This window comes from Rhipicephalus microplus, chromosome 1, assembly GCF_043290135.1.
Source record: "Rhipicephalus microplus isolate Deutch F79 chromosome 1, USDA_Rmic, whole genome shotgun sequence".
In the NCBI taxonomy this organism is placed as follows: Eukaryota; Metazoa; Arthropoda; class Arachnida; order Ixodida; family Ixodidae; genus Rhipicephalus; species Rhipicephalus microplus.
The window spans coordinates 157149167-157175017 of NC_134700.1; the positions used below are offsets into that span (position 1 = coordinate 157149167).

The 25851-nt window shown below is 43.4% G+C and overlaps 1 protein-coding gene across 1 annotated transcript in view; it reads right to left on the reverse strand.

The window, feature by feature from the left end:
- The window catches only part of LOC119184934 (phospholipid-transporting ATPase ABCA3-like), a 113239-nt gene that overhangs the window by 16049 nt on the left and 71339 nt on the right, over positions 1–25851 (reverse strand). Inside the window, exons 17-24 of the mRNA XM_075867654.1 lie at positions 21183–21379; positions 20202–20550; positions 17558–17711; positions 16406–16531; positions 14968–15225; positions 12533–12780; positions 8851–9105; positions 1236–1394 (exon numbers count right to left, since the gene is read on the reverse strand). Coding sequence (XP_075723769.1) covers positions 1236–1394; positions 8851–9105; positions 12533–12780; positions 14968–15225; positions 16406–16531; positions 17558–17711; positions 20202–20550; positions 21183–21379 — 1746 coding nt within the window. The remainder of the gene's footprint in view (positions 1–1235; positions 1395–8850; positions 9106–12532; positions 12781–14967; positions 15226–16405; positions 16532–17557; positions 17712–20201; positions 20551–21182; positions 21380–25851) is intronic.

Here is a 25851-nt window from a genome sequence, read left to right on the forward strand (position 1 = left end):
GACACCACACTTGTGGCGAATGTCGTGTCTTTTCTTTTTTGTCTCTCTAAAAAATGGCAGCATATCTACGGAGTGAATGATAGAGAGTGGGGCGAAGCATCCGTCCGTACATTCGTTCTTGCTTCCATCCGTTCATGCGTGCGTTTGTGTGGCCGCCCATGCGTGCATCCGCCCGTCCGTGCGTGCGTCTGTTAGTGCATTCACACGTCCATCTGTGCGTCCGTCCATGCGTTCGTTCATGCTTCCCCTCCTGCGTCCGTCCATGCGTCTATCCGTCCATGCAGCCATCTGTGCGTCCGTCCATGCACCTGTCTGTGTGTCCGTTCGTCCACCTATTCAACACTCCTAGTACCATCATCTCGCATCTTCTCGTCATATATTCCTCATATAGAAGCACCGCCATCCAGCAGACATTCCAAGCACTGAACGAGAGGAGGCACACACACACTTTCTTACGGCTTGCGCTTCATGTCTACTTCCCACCTTTAACCACCTTGAGTTCATGGTATATACTAGTTCACTGTATTCATGGCACTACAGCCCAACGCTAACTAAACCTTTCTAAAACCAAGGAGGTTACGCCCAACGAGTATAACGTAGCAACCCTTTCTTGACAGATAGTGTTCAATGTACATGCCAATGGCTGCTAAGGGGAAATGAGAGAGAGGAGAATTCGGCTTTTAGTTAACGCGCACACTGCGAATTTTTTATTGTTCAAGAACGCACAAAAGAAATCTCCCACCGGCACCACCTTGGAGGTCAAAATGTAAGACTGGTTACACACTACTACTACTACTGCGACTACGAGGGACGACCGGGCGCCGTTATAAGGAGCTTCGCCCCTAAAAACGCACTACTTAACCATACCGTATAGTGGTACGTGTGTTGCGGCGTGGTCACCTTTCCATTGAGCGTTTGCTCTATGCCGCTTTCAAAGATTTCATACTCCGCGCTGCGGGATGTTGCGATAGTTCCGCTTTTTACCATATTTTACGGGACAAATAGAAAGTACTGCTTGGTTAAGTTTCTTTTGGTGGGGCATTTCCATGCCTACTAGAACCTATTGTTAAACTTATCGAGTATTTCTACTATCAGGCCTGTGAGAGGAGCGTCTCAGGAACGCAGAATCACTGCGACTACGACATGGTCAAAAATTGCCTGAGTTCAGCTTTGACGCGACTGAACGCTACATTGTGCAGCTATGTGCAGCCAGATGCCCAGCGTCATCAACCTACCTCGTACACATTACGCACGACGGACACGCCACCAATGTATGCATCACCCTCCTGCGGCAGGATTTCGCCCGTCAGTATCTTGAAGGTGGTGGTCTTTCCAGCACCATTGACTCCGAGAAGGCCGAAGCACTCGCCCGAGCGCACGCTGAAGCTCAGGCCCTGCATCAGCGCAGATGACGTTCGAAATTGGTTTCATGCAGCAGTCCTTGTGAACATTCAATGCATATTCATACTATTTGTTCCCTTATTCAGTGCATAGCACCCTGACCTTGCAATTGCAGCGAGTAAGAGTGTCCTAATGAAAAAAAAATTCTCACCTCACGTGCACATTGCCTGACACAAGTATGAGGCTGTGAATGCAACGAAATTTTTTTATCACAGTTGACTTGTTCTTTGTTCAAGAAACCTTGCTCAAGGAAAAGCCTTGTTCTTTTTACGTCCACCCATTCTAAGCTAGTCAAGTGAAGCATCACTTTTTCCTGTCTAAAGGCAATTCTAACTGGCTCTTGTCACCGCCAGATAGAGTGCAGTTTCTCGCTCTAAGTTCACCGCCTTCAACAAGCAGGCTTTTCTAATCCCCTGTTAACTTCTATTGCCGAGGCTCTCCTAACGTCACTAAGATTGCCTGATAAGACACAAAGCAACAGCTAACTCAACAAGCCTCATTCTAGCAAGGCTGTTATTCTCCACGTACACGAAGTTTCCCAAAGGCTAAAGAAGGTCACTGGAAAAGGTGCTGGTTCCGGTGCGTGACACCACTGATCGTCTGCGCAGCGCATCGAATTGCGCGCGGCGGCGGCGGAGTATCATTGCGCATGCGCAGACCAGTGTCACGCGAATTTGGCTCAGCGAGACCATTGTACCTAACACCTAACGCTACAAAATAGTGTAAGTGTTGCGTTCTGTGCACGCGACAAGCTCACTGGCCTATGTCGCAGAGTCAACAGTGAAGGACCTAAGAAAGAAGCAGGCACTAAGAAACACGCTATGTGCCATGTTGAATGTGTTTTATCAATTTTCTACAAGATATTATTTACTTGTGGACATTGGCCAAACATGGCGATGCATGAATGATTGGTTCAGGGAGCACGCTAACTTTCTAAAAGGTTTCCTTCCCTGACACTTGGCAGATCATTGTAATAGGTCTTGTTGTCGGCCAATTCTTGACAAGTGTTTGATCACGGGGGATATAAAAATCGGCGCGAGCATGAGATTAGTGAAGCCTTCTATATTCAACAACTTGGTGGTTCCTGTGTTAGCGTACCCTCTATTTTTCTTAACTGCTATGAAGTTAGTTATCTGGGGTCTACTTATATGACTGGTTGTTGATAAGGTAGGCCGTATGGTGCATGTATTCTGCTTATGGTGCGTGGTTATGAGCAGATTCTGTTTTCTATATATTGCAGATAGTTTGCAGTAAACTTTGGTTGTTTGTTCAGGGCTCTGTTCTCGTCTCTTCTTTCCCTTCTTGTCGTTTGCGCTGTTAAGCACTTTCTTCGTCTACCACGCCTTCAAGAACTTAGCCAAGATGTATTATATTTGCATTTTTTCTATTGTAATACTGCACTTTCTATGAATGTCTGAGTTATGAATATTAACTACACAAAAGGTATGTTTTGAGGAAATAATATTATGAGACCTCTTAAGCTGCTAAACATTACAAGAAAAATTACAAATTTCACAGAATTGTCATTTTCGTCTATATTGAGATGTGATTTTCACTGTCGAGTGTTTCAAATAAATATGATTTTCAAACCTAAAAAGAAAGAGAAAAAAGAGGTATTTTCATATGCCAATTGTTATCATTACATATTTTTGTTTCAAGGAATAAAATAAGTTTTGAACTTTCCCATTGTTGAAATTAAGGAGTTTCAAGGCGGCAGCTGTCGTATGACCAAATGGGAAGATAGGCGCCAATAGGAATGCTATAACAATATTTTCTTCCTTAAAACAAAAAACGTAATGATGGTATAGGAGAAGAACTGTTTTTTTGCTTACAATTTATGTATAAAGGTAATTTTTAGTTGAGCCACCACATGGCGTAAATTGCATCCTAATGTGGACAAAAATTACGATTTTGTAGAATTTATGATTTTTTCTCATAAGGATTACCGACTTGAGAGATCTCAAATAGTTTTTTCTCAAAATATACTTTGCGTAGAGTAAGTATTCACTACTCAGATATTCATACAAACGGCAGTACTTCAATAAGAAATTGCAAGCATAACACATTTTGGATAAATTCTTAGAAGCATATGTGCCAGTATAATTGCAATATTATTACTGAGCTTCAAACACTTTACACAAGAATCTTTACTCAACATGTAGACAAAGTTTGGTATAGAACGTACTTTTAAAATAAATTTTTTCATAAACAACACCTAAACGACATTCCGGAAAGTTCCGAAGGCAACCACGTGACCAAACATTTTTTTTCTCTCCGAAATAATCTACTGATTCACTGCTTTCAATACAGTTAATCAGCACAATAATTTTCGTAAGCATTTGAGATGGTCGCCAAAATGGCTGGGTTTTTGGCATAAAATCACCCTAACAGCTTGTCATGAACACAGAAAAAGGTCCTATGCTTATTAAGCCCTTTATTTACCAAGAAATATATTGAAAGTGCCTCCTCACAGGCACTGTATAACGCTGCTTTTTTTCACAGTTCTAAGGCGGCTGCACGTGCTATTGTTGTTTACATGTGCAGCAGCGGCATTAATATCTAGTAGAACTCGCTGTTGGGATAGTTGGTGCATGTTTGCATTAAATATTAGTCAAATTTGCGCCAAAATGATGACCACACAAACAAAGAAAACACATAAACAGGATGGGCCCTCATTTGTAATTGTTTATTTCTTGAGGAAACAGGCTGTTATAAACCCACTTTTCGCCAACGCATGTGCAACCTACTTGGGCCGTCCCTTACCTGATGACGCTATAGGACACACAAACGCTAGATACCGTGCTTGCAGCTCATACACGATGAGTGAAGTTTTGCTAACGCAATTGATACCCCGTTTCTTTTGTGAAAGCCCTTCGAAATTGCTCAGGGTGTGAATCCACATGAAGTGACATGCGCTCTTGAACGGGCACCGTCGTTATTCTTTGCCGTAAGGGTGTGTTCCCTCACTCGATCATTGACGCAGCGCCTCGTCGTCTGGCTAACATGTCTCTTTCTGCACGATAGGGGTATTTTGTAAACCACTTCAGTGCCAGACTACGTGAATAACCACGCATTCTTCTTTTTACAGCCTTTCAGCTGCTCAGCATGATTTCCAGCAATGCACCGCCACAACTATGCTAGTTTGTTTGGGGCACGACCTCCATCAGTACTTCATGCCGACTCGCCACCTTGTTAAGATTGTGTGTAAGAATATATGCTATATTAAAAATATATGGTACAAACAGCTGCTAGTGAGCACCCGTCCTGTCCATGTGTTTTCTTTGTGCGGTCGTTGTTTCGTCGCGAAAGTAACTATTCAATTCAGGCATTCATGTCTATTTACAGCACATGTTTAATGTCTGTAGCACAATATTACTTGCTATTTTCGTATTCATATTTGCATGTTCAAGAGAACAGCAGCCCCGCCACTTGTGTCAATTGGGTACAATTTCCTAATTTTGCACAAAACCATTATGAAATGCCCAACCAGCCTCAATTCTTTTTCAGTATTGTTAATTTTATCAAGAAACATAAAATCCATTATTCAACGTAAGCTTGTGCATCACCATCCAATTTATTAATGTGTGCAGTTTAATGACCTAAAGCCACCATTTGATTACGAGACGCTTCAGGGGAGAGCTCCAGAAATTTCGGCCACCTGGGGTTCTTGTGCACCCAAATCTAAGCAAATGGGCCTACAGCATTTTCGCCTGCATGAAAAGTGCAGCTGAGTACCTTGGTGACTAAGCCATCGAGGCGGGGTCATCATCATCCAATCTAATACAGATGCTCCAACCGTAATTATAACTTTTATTTGACTATATTCTAACCTTACAGCAAAGAACAGTAGAGCGGTTTAAAAGAAAGTTCTCCCCCCCCCCCTTTTTATGACCTCCATAACGCGTTTTAAGTCGCTTTTGCCAGAGTGCGCTTTCGGTCTGCGGGAAAGTTCTTTATAATTTGGAAGTGGCTACTAATACTCGCTGTCACAGGACACAAAATATTTTTCCCTATATTACTCTGCCATGCCGATACCATTCAATAACGAGTACTAGTATGAGTGCTGCTGGCCGTCTTTCAGAGTGATTTATGAAGTTTTTGCAGACTTAAGCAACAAAAAAATCGTATGACACTTTTTTTTCTTTTCGCCACCTCCTTGAGCGCCACCTCCTTTACGAATATCAGGAATTTCTGGGTCGCCTGTCAAACAGTTTGACAAGCTCGGCAAATATTACTGCGAGTTTTATCCCCGTATTTTAGAACGTCCCTTCACTAAATGCTTCACCTTGACTTGAGAAAATTAATTCCAGCGCAGTCTCTAGGCAGAGCAAGTCACCCAATATCGGGGATAATCTGCAGCGATTCTCAAGAAACGTAGCGTCATTTTTAGACAAGCGGTGGTGCTGTGCTCGGATAGTTCAAGTGAAGGACGAGATTCGAGTCGAGGAGTGTTCGTAACGCAGGAGGTTAGCATTATTTGCACTGTGGGACAGTTCAATAGTGCTTTTATTGAAATAGCTGCGCTCTCGTAAATTTTGAATGTATTAGCGGATATAAAATAATTTCTACATATAATTTTCTTTTTGTGTGATTCAGTCTAACTTGTACTACTGTAAATTAGGAGCCCCACCGCGCTGGTCTAGGGGCTATGGTACTCGGCTGCTTACGCCCAGGTCGCGGGATCGAATCACGGCTGCGGTGGCTGCACTTTTGATGGAGGCAGAAACGCTGTAGGTCTGTGTGCTCAGATTTGGGTGCACGTTAAAGAACCCCAGGTGGTCAAAATTTCCGGAGCCCTCCACTACGACGTTTCTCATAACAATATGGTAATTTTGGGACGCTAAACTGCACATATCAACCAATGCTGTTTATTTGGAATTTCAGGCTCAAAAATGATGCGTTTGCTTTTCCTGAAACCTGCTCCAAATTTAAATTTTTTCTCTGGAAAAGCAAGATATGATGCTCCAAAATATTGCTTCAGATGATAGCTTGGCTGCTCTACCTCTGCGAGCTGTAAGTGGTTAATTTTTCACCCCGCTTTTGTGTGTCAAATATATGTTCCTTGATGTTTCATTGTTTCAGGGGGACATAATATGTGATGCGCTTGAAATTTTACATCTTTAAATCAATTATTCTGCATGGTTAGTATCTAGTGACACCGTTAAGCTATTGTAATTTTGCCTATTGTTTTCACTCCTTATTATTGTTTTCCAGTATTCTGAATGTCTGAACACACAAGGGTTATTGTGAAATGGAAATGCCATTTTAAGACTGATTTGTCATTACGTTCATTAGACTACCACTAGCCATGCATAATCTGCATAACGCATGCCACAACTCATGCAAACTATGGCGTATCAATGAGGCAATTGTAGTGTGCTATAATATCACGAGTGTTGAAGATTGGGCGAGTTGGTTAGTCGTACTTGAACTGGTTTAGCGCATTACGGGGAAGAAGAAATGGCCGAGCAGACCGACACAAGAGGACAGAGCGCTATGTCCTCTTGTGTCGGTTTGCTCGGCCGTTTCTTCTTCCCCGTCCTGCACTATACCAGTTCATGTGCATTGATATATTATTTCAGTATATTGGAGAAATAAGGCATGCAGCATTGCACTACTCTTCCTGCTGTTTGTGTGCTTCACTGCATTGTGCTTTTGTGCTGCATTGAAGCGTGTTCAAATTAGTTCTTCATATTTAAGTGCAAATGAAGGCTCTTCTGTTGTACTTTGATATGCATGCATCGGTCCTTAGAGCTCCATGCCGTACCATTGACGTGTGATTTTCGGTCTTCTTTTGTAGCAAATGGCATTCTGCTCTGCACAGCTAAAAAGGGCTTTTGATTAAGGTACAATTTATCTCTGAAGCCTGTATGAGCTGTGTCTAATAAAATAAAGCTTGATTTCATTTTGCACTATGGCATGACTTTGTGAACGTTCTGTTATGTGTGACAGCTCATTTTGATTGATGCCTTCGCATTCAGCTAGGATTACATGGTATATGTGAGAGCCTTATATGCAGTGCTTCATATTAGCACCATAAAAACTGTGCTAGGGTCAGCATTACCACACGGCAGCAGGAGCCACTACAATAGGACATCTGCACATGAAAGGTCTAGCTAAAGGGTAAGCTTTCACGTGCTTCTACAAGGGCCTACTGTAAAGGGGTAACACTCGAATTATGGTATTTTTTGCAGGGGTGTTGGGGCATTATTCAGCATGAACACCCCCACACCCTTTTTGCTGTTTGGGCGAATTACACCCTACACTACTTTTGTTTTTCAAGAGTGTTAGGGTGTCATAGCAATATTACACCCTTACTCTCTTAATATTACTTGGGTGTACATCGCTTTTACACCCTCTCTCCCTTAAGGCCATTCGGGTTTACATTTGCTTTTACACCCCAAAAAATATTTGTGCCATAGGATGTAAATTTGAAAATCTGCCCACGGTATAGGTGGAGTCCTGTTTGATACACCCATTTCGTAGGGTGTAGGGGTGTCAGTAATAGACACTATAAAACACCTATATGGGTGTATTTCGGTTTACAGTCTTTTCTACGAATTTACCTCACCCATAAACCAGGAGGTTGCTGAGGATGAGACGCGTAAGCACTCAAGATATTGTGTATCCACATAAAATATTCTCTCAGCGACAAGATGATGTAAAAAAAAGTAGCATAACTTCCCTATTCACTGACGTACGTAATACGCGAATCCCACTAGTCGAACAGCAGTTAGCAGGGCTTTTATGGAGGCCGGAGGCAATCGTTCGGTTCGATTACCGTACTGCAATGCTTTATTTTTGGTCGCAACAGGTCAATTCAGACCTAACAGGTTGAACAGACCCTAACCCTTCGTAGAGTACTCGTTAAATAGTTAACAACTTTTTCTTAACACGTCACGTCTGCTGATCAGAGTGCAGTTCGGCATCACTGGCAAGCAGAATAATAAGGCTCAACTCGTCGTTTAACAAATAGTTTAAGTGCAGCTAACCTCATTATTACTTTATTTGGGCCATGAGTGCAACTCCATGTGGTTCTCACGTGCAATGGCAAAATATTGTTCACGAACTTCTTGCTTAATGAATACTTATAAAAATTTTATTCAACCTGCAGTTCCAATTGCAACGTTGCAAGTCTCAATGACGCTGCAGCAAGATAAGCCCCAAAGCTGAACTCGTTGACTCATAAGTTGAGCTCTGAGTTGGTTCAAGTCGTAAGACAATTACGAGAGCTCCTTGACCGAAACGTGACAAATTCTGCTTATATTTGTACGTTCTACAGTCTTTCACACGCAATTTTTGGGCGGTACTTAGCAATTACAATACCTTTTGTTTAAGCGTTGAAACCGAACGTTGTTGCATCCGATACATTACTTGTGTTAACAGCTGAGCGCTCAGTACAGGCTGAAGTTCGTGGCACCAAGTTTCAATTATAGAAATGATGTTCACCTGTAGCACAATGTGGCCTTCCATGTAACCGTAAGCCTTGTGGAGGCGGTACACCACCATGGCCGGCTGCGTGCTGTCTGGAACCTGGGACGGCATCTTTGGTTGCTGCTTAGCCTGCAACTGGGTCTGTGATTTGGAAGGCTGGTTTATCAACGTCTGTGGAATTAGCGAAGGTGTCACCGGATTCTGCACAAGATTCGCTACAAGTTTGTCTTCATCCACAACATCCGTGTCCTCGTGGTGCTTGACGGCCGGCTGCAAGTACGATTGAAATCGTAAAGAAAGAAAGAAAAAAGCCAAATTATCTGAAGAAAAAAACTACCTTCAGCTGTATTTGAGTTCAAGTGAAAAACATTTAGCTGCCTAAAATAAAGATGTATTGTGTGCAGATGAATCTCAAAAAGCAAAATATAAATAAATTTGTTATTGGGTTGCCATGGTTAGCAGTTACTGATTCGTGCGATGACGTTTCCGTTTGGATGCTATTACCTTTGTTTCTGCAAAATAATTGTTTCTTACAGGAATGGTATGTTCACTGTGAGATTGTTCTTAGTGTAACGATTGATTTAAAGCGTAATCAACCATCCGATGTCTATTGTTGCTATAGCTGCTTTGTTTTTCACAGCTGTTGTCATCACTAATGTCGTTTATTCTTAATTTCATATGTGTGCACCCTGCCGTGCTCATACGATGGCCACAGGAGAGCTCATAAATATCAGCAAATGGACATTCTTACGTTGTGTGAGATGCGAAAAGGCTTACTTAAACCGAAAAGAACGACTGATTTGCCGGTTCAAACTTTTGCTCGTGTTATTCATTTATTCATTACTGGTTCCCGGCATAATGTTTCTAGACTCGTCAGTGTAGCTTTTATAAAACCTGAAATCACGTAAGCGATGAAATGCTTATTTGGTACTATAAGGAAGCATCTCGGCTTCTTTACATGCGGGCAGTTTCTGCACAAGTGAGATGTGTCGAAGTTTCACATTCCACGCTGCATGTGTGCTCACAAGCTCAGTTCGGAATAGCAGAGATCTATAATTATGAGAGTACAACTTGCGTCAAGGGTATATAATTTATTCTGAAAGTCTTGCAATTTGATTCTTTGTCTCTGCAGAACATAACACAAAATGGCCTGTATTACCGCCATATGCGCGCTTCCAGGTCAGATTGTAGTAATATTTTAGTAAGCTCCCCAGGTTTCTAATATTACTGCATCATAATACATACTGCCTACGATAGAAGTGGGGTAGCACAGCACTGCCAAGATGGGTTCTTGCATGTAAATGTGTCCCTGCAGCGTGACATACATTCTATATCCATGTGGACCAAAAATTCTGCAGATTCAACGCATCCATTCAGCACTCGCTTGCAGCCAAACTCCTAACCATCAGCTCTTTTCTAGCAACGCTGCAATCCGCATGATAAGAAGTGTCTTCTTGGACCACTTCCACATACTTTCTTGCTCCAGTGCATCGGGCCCGTGATGTCGACAATTTTTAGATGCGGAAGCATCTTATACTCGCGCCTTGTAGTGCGCCATCCGCGCCGTGCGCACCGCTTCTCGAACATTCGACAGCTGACGCGCGCGCATTCTCCAGTGGACGCGCATGCGCCGTCGCGCTTCGAGAACATTCAACAGGTGACAGTGCATGCGCCGTCGCGCTGTATATATACTCAAGGTCGGCGCTCGCTCGCTCAGTTGCCGCTCGTCGGTTGGTTTGTACGGCGCGTCGACGTCCAAGGTCGCGGTGAAATGAATTCCAACGAATCCACAAACACAATGATCGACGTCCCTTCGACCAGTGCCGCCCTTTCGCATACGCGTGGACGTGTTCACTCATTTAACACCCCCTCCTACAACCACGTTAACCAATTTAGCCATCGACCCAAGTAAGTCGCAATTTAACACCCCATTTCACAACCACGTTAACCAATTTAGCCATCGACCCAAGTAAGTCGCACTTTAACACCCCGTTAACCAATTATATGCTCCGCATCCTCCTCAGTGTTCCCCCGAGGGAAGCTGCGGGCATTTTTTTATCGATGTTCTCTCAGATGCTAACGTTAGCACAGTTGTAACCGAAAGTGAAGTATAGACCAAAAGGTCAGGCACGACGATGCTTACCTTAGTACAATTGCAACCGGAGGTGAAGCATAGACCAAAAGGGCATACACGAAGTGATAGACGCGAAGCACGCACACGAAGTGGAAGAACTACTGAACCAGAAGACTGAAAATGGACATCTGCTGTTGACAACGGAAGTTGTTAAAAGTGGTGTAGCGGAATTTTGGTGTCATGAACCAACCACCTAGTTGGCATCGGTAGACCGGCGGCAGTGTGACAATGATTTGACATGTGGCCCCCATGCGATAATTATGACCAGTGTGCTTCATCTCTGCTTAGTCCGAGTTTGTTACCAGCGTTGGCAAGCTTCCATTCCCCAAAACAGAGACAGCGCTATCTCCACGAAATGAATAATGGCCAGTCAGTGAAGCTCTGTGCATCGTATGTGTGAGCAACCATACGTTACCCGAGCATCTATTTATGTAATGTAAGTCAAGATACACCAGTGAATTATTATACAAATGTAAATTTATTTCGCCTTCTTGCTGTATTAGGTCATTCAAGGAGGATTCGGTTAATTGCTAGAATGTACAGTGCATGAAAGCGAATACGAGAACGCGCCATCTTATTGGTGACGAGATGTGTGTATGGCGAAAGTGTTTCATTATTAAGATTGTTTGGTACCCTTCTATGGGGGAGCAGAGGCCGTCTTACTGCTGCTGGCAGAGGTCCGCAAAACTTGTGTGTTTAGAACACGTGGTTAACGATTTAGACTACTCGGTACTCTATACTATATAAATATCGAAACTTATATACGGAATGATGGAAAATATGAGAAATTAATGAAGGATGTATAGTTCTCGACGTGTGCTTTTGTGTGGCAGGTTTGTTTGAGAAGCCTCGACATTTAGGCACAATTTACAAGAGATCAACTCTTCTCGATAGGTTATTTTCACTGGTAACAGCGATCTTTTACCGTGCCATTCATTGTGAAAGTTTTTTCTTTAGTTTCACATATGTTTTGACTATAGCAGCGATTGCATGCTACGACCACAACAGAAGACAAGCCCAGGTCTAAGGAGCTTCATCCCTGAAAAATGCAGGCGTCTCTAATCATGGGCTCTGCTGACCGGCAATTAAACTTCTCGTAGTGTTCAAGGGCCTTGCTGTGTTTTCTTGGTCGACTTTGCGTTTGATCATGGTGCGGAAGTGGATCTCGGAACTCGCGTCGCAAAAATCTCGTGATTCAGATCTGCCTTGTCCGGTGTTTGGAAAATCCCAGCTGCTCATAACAAAAAACCGCCCGCTTCATTAATGAAGTCCTTAAATACATTGACGTTATTTAAGGGCGAGCGGTGCTTGGCCAACATATTAAGCAAACTTATACTGTGATACACCATGTATGATAGTTAATCCTTACTTCAGCCAGCATCATAACCTTCGTTCCATTTTTGTGTTCTACGAGACTTCTGATTATTCTCAAAACCGCAAGCCCACGCCCAACCAGAAGTGCTTGGAGTGAGAACACGAGCTTTGCTCGGTACTCAAGCCACTAATGAACAGTTTTGAAAACTTCTAGCGTAACGCACCCGACAGAAAGCCATGCATATGTACCTTGGAGAGCGATAATCCTCCGATGGCCCCTTGCTCTGCAGGCGGGACTAGGAGGCGCAGATTGTTTTCGTCCTCGGGCGCAGTCAAGTGTCGGTCGAGTTGGCGCAGCAAGTAGTAGTCGGCGTACACTAGCAGAATGAAAAGCAGCGGCCCTTCCAGAAACAGGGTGACCACCTCGTAAAAAGCAGAGTACGAGTGCACGTCCAGAGGGCCGATTGCGTAACGATAAGGATAAGGGTCAGCGATGTCTGCACGCATAGCAAAAGAGAAGAAATTCAGTCTGTTAAAAGTTATGTTTAGCTATCCTTAGCCAGCACCTCATCGAAAGAAATAGAGGCGCAGCCTTAGCTTATTTTTCTGACGGTGGCTCATGGAAAAAAGCAAAGCGTGTTTAGAAAAGAATGTGTATCAAAAGAGAGCACTTGATACTTTACCATGACAGAGCATAAAGCCGTCCCTGGTGTAATGAACTTGTACCTATCCAAAGCGTGTTTAGAAGTAGTGGTTAACAATTTAGAGTACTCAGTACTCAACCATGAGAGAGCATGAATCCATCCGCTAACATCCGTTCATTCAAGATTTAAATGGTGGCATCGTCGTACTAGGAGGCACCTGGTGCCAGCAGCCCTGCATAAGTGCCCCTCAGAAGTGCGCTGGTCGTATATGAATTTGCATGTATCATTTTTAATTACCTCATGCTCTCTCAATTCTGGGCTTATCAATTATTAGCGTTTTTTATATGCAGATTGTTCAAATGCATAACTGATTTGAACGCATATAAACCAATCGTGGCAAAAGACTCACATTCGGGGCCAGCACCGGAACGTGAGTCTTGTGTCACAATTAGGTGCAGTTGCCGTCGTGTTTAATGTGATGAAAAAAATCACAGTATATCCACGAAGAGAATATTGATAGGCGGGGTGAAGCGTCCATCAGTCCGTCCGCGCTTCTGTGCATCTGTTTGTTCTCGCTTACGTCCGTCTGTGCGTCTGTCCATCTATCTGTGCGTCCATCCATTCGTCCATGCATCTGTCGGTTCGTCTGCGCGTCCGTGCTTGCATCTGTGTGTTCATCCGTGCGTCCATCGGTCCATACGTCCCTCCATCCATGCGTCTCTTTGAGTGTCCATCCATCCGTTTGTATTTCGTGCGTCCTTCCAGGCGTCCTTCCATGCGTTCGTTTGTGCGTCTATTTATCCGTCCACCCATGGGTCCATCTGTGCGACCGTCTGTACGTTCATCAGTCCATACGTGGAACCGTACCTGCGTTCGTCCATGCGTCCATCCGTCCGTAAAGCATACATACATACATACATACATACATACATACATACATACATACATACATACATACATACATACATACATACATACATACATACATACATACATACATACATACATACATACATACATACATACATACATACAGATGATGAACGGACGCGGCCAGCACAGAATTCATGGTTTCCCGATAAAAACCTCCGAAGCTTCGCCCCACTCATCATCCTTCACTCCGTGGGTATGCTGTGAGGTGGTTACTACATACATGCATGCATACAGGTGACGACAGACCTACGCCTTAAGGAGCTTCACCCCTGAAAAGACGGGAAGCAATAAAAATCACAGCCTCAGCACTCCATGCAAACGGTTAACAAGCGAAACCTGAAACGTGCGGCCCCTGTGTTTAGCAGAGGGTTCAACCCGACATGACATTGAATAGTTCCACAATTATAGTTTATATGTTCATGCAGCCTAATGAGATTCGACACGCGTTTTGCTCGGGTTCATCACAGTGTCTGTCTCACATGTGGCATACTGTGTCTCGCACGATTACGGTCATGGTGGAATGTAATATGCTGGTAAATGCGTTACGCTATGCGTTAACAGCAGTGGTAGTTCTTGAACCACAGGCGGTCACAGACGTCGCAGCCAAAGCCAATGCGCCGCAGGAGAAACTCCCGCCGAAACTGGCGTTTGCGGCAGTGAACGTGTTCCTGCTATCATCACATTGACGCCGAAACATCACGTTGTTGCAAGCATCTGACATCGCGAGCCAACTCTACAGTATGTTTCAGGAGAAACGGTTGGATGTTGCTTGGGCACCATGGCTGCGACGACGTCACTCGGAACCTAGCCAATGGCGCACGTGATTGCGAACGGCGTAACTGATAAGACAGCCAATGGAGAGCGCTTGTGACCCCCTTTCCATACGGCTTTTCATTACTCCTAACCATATACAGCTTTCGCTGCAAAAAGCTGTATTTGAGGCACGCACTTGACAGGCTTAGCTTCCCAAATTTTTCCGCTAGAAAAAGGGCTCTTGAATTTTTTGTTTTTTGTACAAACCCTTTTTTGCACAGTGTACGTTCCAGAATGTGCAAACAAAATACAAGACCTATATTTCATTTACGCGTGACGTGCAAAATCTCTCACTCTTGCAGCACTGTAGCAGTGACATCTTGAAGGCAACAGACTTTTCTTGGCAGGCAGTCTCGAGGTCCTCTCCACCACGTTGGCACACCGCGTTCTCGGTGGCCAACTGCAGCACTTTCGTCATGCCACGCGAGTACGAGTAGGAAGGCAGAAGCCGCGCCATTTGGAGTATCGTCTCGATGAAGACCACGAGTGGGACGTTGTTCAGCGTTTCCGCGTAGTGCTCCATGAACACGGCACCCGTGCAGCAAAGTGACGCTGGACATGAACGATAGACAGATATGAGCATTCTTGATTAACCGGTTCGACGTGAACAATTTGTTTGCACACAATATGTGCGTAATTACGAGTTTGACGAAAATTACCCTATCAGCGATCACCATGATTAAAAAGCTGTGGTTATTTACAAAGTCAGTGGGCCAAACAACAGCAAAAGAAAACAGAAATATAAAAAAGCTTGAAAAGTAAGTCTGGAATCATCACGTTTTCCACGATCACGCAAAGCATGCATATTTGCTGGCGTCCGATCATACGCGAACACTTATGTGCCGGCTTAACCCTGTCATAAAGGCACTTTTGTTTGGTGGAGAGGCGAGATTGGCAGTATTCACTGTTACGGTGACAATACAAATACCACTGATACCCAAACAGCACATCACTTTAAATCAGGCTGGTGGGGCCGACGGAGACGCACGCCAGCTGCACATTATAACTGCATTTGTTTTGTGCCGCAAATGTTGGCGCGAACTCATCGAAAATACGAACCCTTTTGGCACCATAAGATCGGTTCGTGTCTGCGCAGGCGACCAAAGAAATGCTTTTCAGAAGCGGAGAATTCTGTTTTCTGAAATCACGCAGACAAATTAATCACCTCGGTCACTTCGCAGTCGTGTCTGTGGCATAGACCATACCTCAATACCAACACCCATTCACCGTCGTCTTCCACTGGTCGTATTGTTAGTGTGTATTTTAGGATAAAAAGGCCTAACAGCTGATAAGAACGTCTCGAAATTGGCGGCCATTGGTAATCATGAGAAAAAATTGAACCAAACACTTTCTTTGCAGTCGACTAGCTTAACCGGATTTCCTGGCAAAATATGGCCGCTAGTTGGTGGATCCATAAATTCTTGTCTATACATAGAGAAACCTAAATGAAAGAGAACTGGTTTAACGTTATTGGTGTGTGGGCATTAGGCACACCTTGTTCTTCTCAAAGTATAGTGAAGCTCGCATCTTCAATCATATGCAAGTTTTTCTAGCATGAAGAGATTAATCAGAAGCAGCATAAATGTTCTCGTGAACCCATGGTACACTTCAAATCAAAGGAGTGTTCATAGATTAGTTGAAGCTCAACTGTGCCTGATTTGTGAAATAAAATTAAACTGAGGCTAGCTATGCCCCATACATTGCGACAGTGCAAAGCTAGATGCCTACTCACATATTATAAACGTAGAGATGGCAAGCGCAGAGAATCCGAAGCCAGGGTTGTCGAAACAGAAGGAACATATGTAGATGAACGGTAGCGCAGCGTAGCCGTGCAGTATATTCAATATAAATATGAGTTCTGCAAGCCGAGAAGAGAGAGATTAAGATAACAAAACTGATTAGTACTGGTTAGAGGATGCGCCGCAATACCCTTGGAAATTATTTAAACCGAGAGCAATTTGATATGTGTGCTTACAGTAAAGGCCGCAGAGGGTGAAAGCCCTGCAGCCTCTTCGGACGCGAATTATCAACTGTACGAAAAGGAATCAAATTCATACAGCCGGATTCTACAGCACTGGACATTATAACCGGAGAAAAAAAATAGATATGTTTTTGTGTGTGTTTCAGCAATTATTGCTCATTGGCCTGAAATAAATACTTTCTCTACAGCCAGTCATATTCTATTATTACATGAATAGACACATACCTTAGGTTTTGAAAGCGCGCGTAAATTTTTGTGGCTGTGTTCATTTGGAGCTTAACTTTTGACTGTGGTCTTGGAACGTGTCACAGTGAAATAGCTGTCGAACATTATAAGTGGTCAATGTAAGCTTACGACGCACATAAAAAATGGCTACGCAATAAATGACTTTTATCTTTTTGCACAATGTAACTTGCTCTTTCTTGGCCACTAGTGTGAATAATTGGCAAAAAGAAACTTATGACCACGTATGTGGACATGGCACTTCAAGGGGTAGCCTGAATGAAGGACTCTTTTTGAGTATTTATTTATAGAAATGTCATCTGTATTTCAATAATAAATATAATGCTATTTGGCCTTATAATCTAAATGCAACTGTGCACAAATACATACAAATAAATACACGAACCTTCTGAAAGGCAAATGTACGTTAACTCTCTTCCACCAGGAAATATGGGCACAAGACTTCATAGCGTGTGGTACAAGAACTGCCCTTAACTCGAGCAGCCGCATTTAACCAATAGACACAACAACCACTCACGATCGACGAAACTTTCTTGCATGTGGAGGTTCTGCTGATCTATGCTACATATGAATTATTGCCAAAGACATGAAGAAGAGCGAAGGCGCCTAATGGGCGTGTGGGCGAAGGTGTGCCCTCTCCTACGTAACTCGAGGACTTACGAATGTAGTTAAAATCCAGTGAATCGGCGTGGAAGTAAGCAATGGGCGGCAAGATGAAAATGGCGGTGCCCATGTAAAACATAAAGTCCCAAAGGAAATTGGTGATCCAGTAGAGGAACGGTCCGATTCCCGTAATGATATGGAGGTGCTTTACCTGCGAGTAAAAAATAATAAAGCAAGCTTTCAACGCTCTTGCAGCGAGGAGAAACGTATAAAGCTTCACGCACTGAGCTATAAAGTGTAGCCGAAGCCGAGCGAAACACCCTGTTTGCAGAATTAGTTGTAAGTGGGAAACAATGGGCACGTATTCAAGTTCACCGTAACTGCGAACCTCACAGTCAAGCTAGGGCTGGGCACGACCGCTCTCTAAGATTGCAACAATGCGTCGTTGCTCTGTAAGTTTGAAAGTGCGTGTTGTGTTTTTCGCAAAGCAAAACGTTGAAGTATATCTAGAGAATATTACCAACATACAGTGTAGAGCTTCTTTGTGTCTGCACCTCCCGGGTGAACCTGTGATATTTTTTCGAATTTTTTAACTTTTAAAACTGGGTAGCGTAGTCCTTGGGGGCCAGCTTACGCGCTTGACGTGAAATTAATCCGACTATATTTTACTTGCAGGCTCTTTATCCCACATTTTGGCAGTGCTGCTCATTCGAATAAAAATAATTCGATGCAGGGACATATCTTTAACTCCTAAACAAGTAGCCTAATTTACCCTTCCAGTAATCTGGACAGCTTATGGATTAAAAGATCGCATTCCCGAGGCTTGTATATTAATGTAGCTGGCCGATCGGTCACTAGCAAAGCACACTGAATACAAATAGTATGTCCAAATTCAGCCTTTCAGTCACGTCTCATCAGCATTCAGCATCCCGAATGCACGTGTTTTGAGCGCGGAGATCCCACAAAGTCGGAGCAATCAATGCTATTGCAAAGTTTTCTTTCAGAACTTCGCGGGGTAACACAGAATCTCGTCATGTCAAGCCAAGTCACAACAAATCACCACACCCTGTCGATTTCCCTTAATACAGCCATTCAGTCAAACACTGTAGAATCGGTGTATATAAGGTCTGACCTCAAGTGCTTTTTTTTCTTTAAGGTGTATTTGCTCCTCGCTCTTTAGAGTACCCATAGAGTAAAACGTGGAGCCACACCTGGACATCAATATGGCAGATACACAAAACAAAAAGCACTCTTTTGTTAGTTAATGTTTACAGCCCGCATTACCGAGGCTTATAATTTAATGCAGCTGACCGATCGCTTTACCACCAGCAAAGCACACTGAATACAAGTGGTATGTCCAAAATTAGCCTTTCGGTGACGTCCCATTAGCATTCTGCATCCCGAATAAACTGCGTTCATGCAGGCAAAGAAAACATGAGGGTTGAATTCCACCCGCTGTAGTTGTATTTCAGTTAAGTCCAAACGCCATAGGGTCATGCACTTGGCTTTAGCAAGTCCAGATATTCTGGACGAAAGAGCCCTCCTTTACAGAATTCGTCTTAATGTTACCATGGTTTTCGGACGTAAAACTATTCGAACTTCGGAAACGTTGTGGCTGTGGGTGTGGTTTGCCCTTCGAAATAAATAGTTCGGGCATTTATAAGACGCTTCTTCGTCACCTGCACATAACCATCATCACAAGGTGTTCTTCATTTTAAACGTTTGTGGGGACATATAATCAGTTTTGTGCCGTAGAAGACTGTTTCTGTTCACGCCTTCTAGGCCTACTAAAGGCGTGTAAAGCACTTCATATTAATACTCATTATCTCAAACAAAATTGAAATGCGTCACTAGGAAAGCGGTGCTTGAAAAATATTGTGTCCACTTCATACTTAGAACAAGCAATATATAAAAAGTCATGTGTTCAGCAGTGTCTCACACGCATTATTATGTAGGATGGTAGAAATTAGGGGGCAAGCTGCAATGAAGGTCTTTATCATTTATGAAAACATAATATTCACAAGGGCTTGCGCTGTGCCATGATGCTATTGCTTTTTTATATTCAAAGAGACACATAAATTTTTTAGTCTTCTACATAATTTCTTGCTCAGACTTTTCACAACAAGCCAAATGTAAAAATCTCTACGATGTGCACCTACATGTGGGAAGCTTTATGGTACTCACAAATGTCTTAGGAAGTAGGTGAAGAAAACAGAATGGCTATATCTTCATATGATGTGGAATGGCTCAGAGTTCATTGACAGAAACTGCTTAGAAAATGGAAGCTGAGAAAATGCAGGTTTCAGAAATTGGAGCTAGAGGCTAAGAAAACCAATATACGAAAAAAGTAGGGTCTATTTTTATTGTGGAAATGCAGCGTTAATGCTATCTGGAGCTCCAATATCTCCTCTCTACAATTATGCTAATTATGCTTAGTATGGTGACTGTGTGCTGAAAGAAAGCTGCAGATATTCATTTTCCAAAGCTCCACTTTGTCAAAGTTTTTCATGAGAGAACACTAATAAAATGCTTTTTTTTCTTGACTTACCTTACTTACGTTGGTCTAATAAATCCCCATGCAATAAACAAACATGGTCTCAGGATTGCAGAAAAAGATAACTTGCAAATTGTACATTTTGACCAAATTAATCATTCTTATTGCCATGTTCCCCCTAAAAAATAAAAGTTTGGCAAGCTATACCTGCAGTGCCCGCTCGGTGATTGGAAAAAGCACAAAATTGCTGCACATCAGGCTGGACACCATGGGCAGAAATATGGAGCGCAGGATCTGAGGCAGCAGCTCCCGATAGGCGCCATGGCTCTCCCCGTGCTCTCCTTCACCCCCCACATTGGCGCTGTCGAGCACAGTCACATCGAAGCTGAACAGCACGTCGGTTTTACCGGTGACGAAGTGCAGGCGCCCATTGTTGAACAGTGTCAGTACCAATAGCGCCATGTGCTGGATCTCGCCGTTGTACCAGAGAACCGTACTGAGAGGATCGTGAAATGACGAAGGGTTCGGGTGATCAGAATCCTCAATAATTAGTGCCCTAAATGAAAATACGAATAGAGGTATGGTGTGCTGATGGGCTCAATCGAAACAATTACTAAGCGACTGCTTTCAAGATACGGCGCTTACTAAAAACTTACCGGTTTCTGGGTGTAATCACATACCAGTAACGCCAAACGCAACACGATACGCCTATATTGAAATTTTGTGCTTCAGCATTCGTCGCACTGCCGAGGCGGACCGCAGAAGCCACATAGAAAAAAGATCAGGATTGCCATATTCTCAGCCTGCAGGAGGCGAAACGGTGCTAGCTGCTGTCATGAAAACCACCTGCTGTTTCATTGAGTTTAACAAGTATCCTGACAATTAACTGGCCCTTATACTACTGAGACATAAGCTTCGATATCATATTTATGTAAAATACCTTAACATAAAGTATAAGTATCGATATCATAGCAATTTTACTTCTGTTAAGCGCATTTCGTCAATAGCCGCCAAACCTGAAGTTATCAATTGGGCGTGTTTGGAAGAAGCACACAAAAAATCTAACTCGCTGCCGCTACCTCTAATAACACTTATTGAAGTGCAGCGTCCTTCGCTTTGCCCATTCGTGCCTATTACTTATTCTGAACAGCTTTTCGCAGTGGTAGCTTAGTGACCTGACGGTGGTACCTTCCTTGTTCCAGCAGCTGCACGCCAAAGTGCGTCATGAAAACGTAATGACGCAAATCGTCCTTGGCCAACTGGAGCAGCCACTCGTCCACGTTTTCGTCAGGAAGGATGATCTCTACGGTGGTTACACCTGGCCTTAATAAGGGCAATATGTAGTCGACGTAGAACACTCCATCTTCTCTAACTTGCGCGAACCCCTGCAAAGCGAGAATATGTTTGCCACACAGGTACATCAATGAATGCGAAGTAAGGCTATTTGTTTGCTTCTAAATCATAATAATTGATCAAGTTTAACGTCCCAAAATCATGATCCGCTTGTAGAAGACACTGTCATCGAGAGAGAAGTACAGTTTACTAATTTCCGGCAGATCGCTGGGTGGGGCTACCACCTATATAGGAGTTAACGAAGAGGCCGTGTATCCCGGCAGCTTTCTTGGCCGGCTCGATCGCCCAAAGTTGCTCCTCCAGACCCCAACTTAGCAGCGCGTTCTGGCAATGCGCCCGAATGTCTTCATTGGAGGTTGCCATCTAAGAATCGCTGAATAATGCTGGACATTTTCATAGGATATGGTCAAGAGTGGCTCTGCAGCTACAGTACTGGCGTAGATTAGTGTTATAGACTTTGGGATATACGTGGTGCAAGATTACGGGGATCGTGTACGTGCGTGTTTGTAGCTGCCGCCACTGAACGGACTGGACCCGATTTAGGTTGGCGTGAGGAGGAAGGTACTTCCGCATTTGCATTCGATAGTGTTGAGATATGTCACAAAATTTAGAGAACCGATCGTCCCATTCCCATACCAGCGCATAAAAGTTCGTTTGCGTGGCCACTTCATCTAACGCGACTCGGAAAGTATAGATGTCAAGCCACGTTGTAAGCCATGTCATTCGGACTGACATCCGGGTTATTTAAGGGTGTGTGGGCTGGGAACCAAAGGATGTCTACGCATTTGTCCGCCTCGTGAATTTGGCCTGTACATTGCCTCAAGGGGAGATTCTGCCACTGGCGTAGTTCCGAACGGCCGTCAGCGAGTCGTTTTATCACATATGAGACTTCATGTGGTGTGTGACCATCGAGATGGTCACTTCCTCTGCCGTTTCTACGTATCGTGAGATGATTGACGCGCTGCTTTTGCATTGTTGTTAGTGATCTACGGCAGCAGCCGCGAAGCGGTGACGTTCTTGGTAGCGTGCTGCATCGACAAAGACCACCTCATGGTTGAGCTCAAAAATCTTGAACTTGTCTGTCTTTACTGACACGTCTGATTTTGTTGTGTTCAGGGTGCATGTTTTTTGGTATGAATGGTACTGTAAGCTCACCACGGATAGTGCGTGGTATCTTATGTTTGTCTCTGCGTAAAATGTGGTCAGAAATTCCGAGATTGGGTAGAATCTGGCGCCATGGCTTAATCTTGGCTAATCACTTGAATCGGAAGATTTGTTGTCCCTCGATAAGTTCCTCAAGGGTAAAGTGTAAACCCAGTTGAAGAAGGAGTTCAGTTCTGATGTTTTCAGGCAAACCTAGCGTTTGTTTTTAGTTCTCCTAATTAGAATTTGGAGTTTTGACTTTTCTGCAGTGAGCCATTAAGTCACAGGACAGCTCAAGAATTTATGTTCATATCAGGTTTTAAATCTAAGTACATCTAAGTCTACAACTACATGGGCCTGAATCATTTTCACCTTCATAGAAATTGCAGCTGCGGGGCCATAATTCAATCGTATGACGTGCAATTAAGTCAGCTGTGGAGTGCCGTGACCCCTAGATCACCGCTGGTAAACGAAGCCGCTGCATTGAATGGCGCAGCGTTCGTGCTACTTCTGAATTCAAGACTATCTTGGCGATGGGAACTCCACACGCACAAATGTATGAACCGTTGTTTGTACCCTGTAAAGACGCGGCCTGCGCTACCCCGGGTGACTCCACCCAGATGGTAAATGGATGTCCTTTCTTCTGGAGTGAGAGGCAAATACGTGGCTAGAAAATTTTTCGGTAGAGGGGGACACAAGCTAGAAACCTCGACTCTCAGAAAAAAATACTGATTTTCAGCATTTTTAGTATTTATTTTCACTAGAACACCACCATTATCAATATTGCGGGGGAGGTTAGAGCATTCTTTCTGGCTGTGGTCCTCAACAAAGGCGTCTCTACCCACCCCTTTTTTCAGCAACCTTCATGCTTCTTTCGCACGCCGGAGACACCAGGCTCGTTTCATCACCGTTCGAGCCATATTCGTCGGAAGAGCTTCGCTGCTTTCACAAAGCACATCATGCCGGAAGATGGTAATCACTTCGACTTGTTTGGAACATGGCAGCGGCAAAAAAACTGCGTCTAACAGTGTCGCTTGCAGATATATCTCTCTCTTTGCTGCACACATGAACTACACGAGAACTTTCATCATGCAGACTCGCGCGTTACCTAATTTGTTCATTGAGTACATTGAAAAAGTGGAAATGTCTTTTCGCCTTAAGGGCTGAAGTTAACGACTGTAGTTTTGATGCGTACTTTACCAAAGACCTCACAACCCTTTTTTTGCTGCGTTTGGTGAACAAATCGTAACTGCTATGTTTCATATTTTTCCATGTATGGCGCTATTCCCCTTTTTAATGCTTCACGATGTTACTTCTATTTTTTCTTTTTCTCTCTTTTTTAAATGTCTTGATATAAATTTATTGGCTTACATAGTGTGTAATATTGTAGTATTATCACTGTATTACATAATGTCGGTAATATTCTATTAATAAAATCACTATTTTTATTCTTGTGAACGTATGTAATGCCCTATTTTAAGTAATGCCTGTGGCCCTGTGCATAATTGAATAGATGAATAAACCTGAAAATTTAGAGAACGACGGTAATAGAATTACATCTGTGCTTTTGTATTACGCATGCTGTGCTGCGAAGCAAGGGTTGGTGCAAGTACAACCAAGTTGAGCCCTACGCCAGTACCTGGGTCGTCTTTGAAATGATCTTTGAAATGCCTCTTTCATTGCACTTTACACCAACCCATTCCAATGTTTCACAGTGTGTGGCACGAAGTCACAAGAACCGCTCATTAAAGCTATGGCATCATCATTTTAATTTACCACGATTGTCATAATGCTCTTCAACATCGACATATTACCTCATATTACGCATCTCTCGCGCAACTCATGCTAGAGCTCGAGACGCATTCGAGCGAAAAGAACGAGCACGCTGCTGGCGAACTGACCACCGGCAGCCGCAGCTGCTCTGCTTTTGCTGTGTTCGAATAACAGTGGCGAAATCGACACCGATACAACGGCTGCATTCGCGTATCTCACGTTCCTCGCTAGACAACGCATGGGAAGACCGAAAAACTCGCGTCAAAATGGAACACGAGGAAGAAAATACAATCCCACTGATTAGAAGCAGTGTGTTTATGACGTGGCTTAGCCTTTCATACACTGATATGAGGCCGCGGCACCGTGATCGTGAATGAAAACAAAGAGGGACACAGTTACATTTATTACTGTCTTATTAACTGCGTGCAAAAGGCTTATGAACATATCAAACGCGCAGTAGTTATTTATCAAAGCAGGTAAAAAATTGTAAAGGGTAGAGGTAGACGATTCGGGTGAGTTTTTTATGGTGAATTATACCCTACACTACTTGCTCGTCCGCGCAGTTTGTGTGCGTTCACGTGTTTCTGTGAGGCACAGGGAGAGAGCGGAGAGAAGATCCGTTTCTTTCAGTCATGCTGAACCTACTACCCAGGCAGTAAGTCCTAACCCACGTAAGGTAACCTGAATGCATATTGTAGAAAACGTGGGTTCGTTCGAAAAAAAGTCGGCACTGTATTTTCGCTATGAAATTTGTTTTGTATTCCTGTTTTCAGAAATATGACGGTTACGTTTCCCAGTATGCTTCAGTAAAACAGCGTTGTTATTTGTACAGATGTCTTAGAAAGAAACTCAACATTGCTGGGATCAGCCACTCGAAAGAGATAAAGATGACAAGTAAATAGGACCGAAGGAATACATTCGCTTTTCTGCGTTAAGCATGCAGAACTCACCTAACTAAATACAAAATGGGATGTTTTTATTTAACACTAGAAAAAACGCCGATCCATTCGCAATATCAGAATTTCTAGCTATTCATGCAAAACGATCCGTTTATGTCTCGCATCTAAAAGTCGAGACCTAGATATTTCACGTCCTGTGTTGGTTTAGTCAGTTCGAGATTGAATGACAAGACGTTCCTGCGTCTGTCTGTTCTAAATAAGGACAGCATAAAAGGCAAAAATGCTTCTCATTTGAACGCCTTGCATGCGATCTACATTACTTTTTCGTAATAGGAAGGTATATAATCATCATAAGACGAGGCCTTGCACGTCGGTATCGCTAAACTATCTCCAGTATTGTGTATATACCATACTTAAGTCCACGCATGGTCGTACGGATCTATACCAAGTACGTCGGCGCATCATAGCGCTTTCTCAATTCGTACTCAGTCACACTGAGCGTGTAAGGGCACAACTGCTGAATTTCACTGCGGCGTCTGCTTTAATTTCGAGAGATGGAACACCAAATTCAAAGAGAATAATAGTTAACAACAAAAAATTACCACCATACTGTTTATGTTATGCTGGTCAGCATGTCTTCATTTGTTGATATAATATTAGAAGCAATGAATTAGACACACATTCAACAG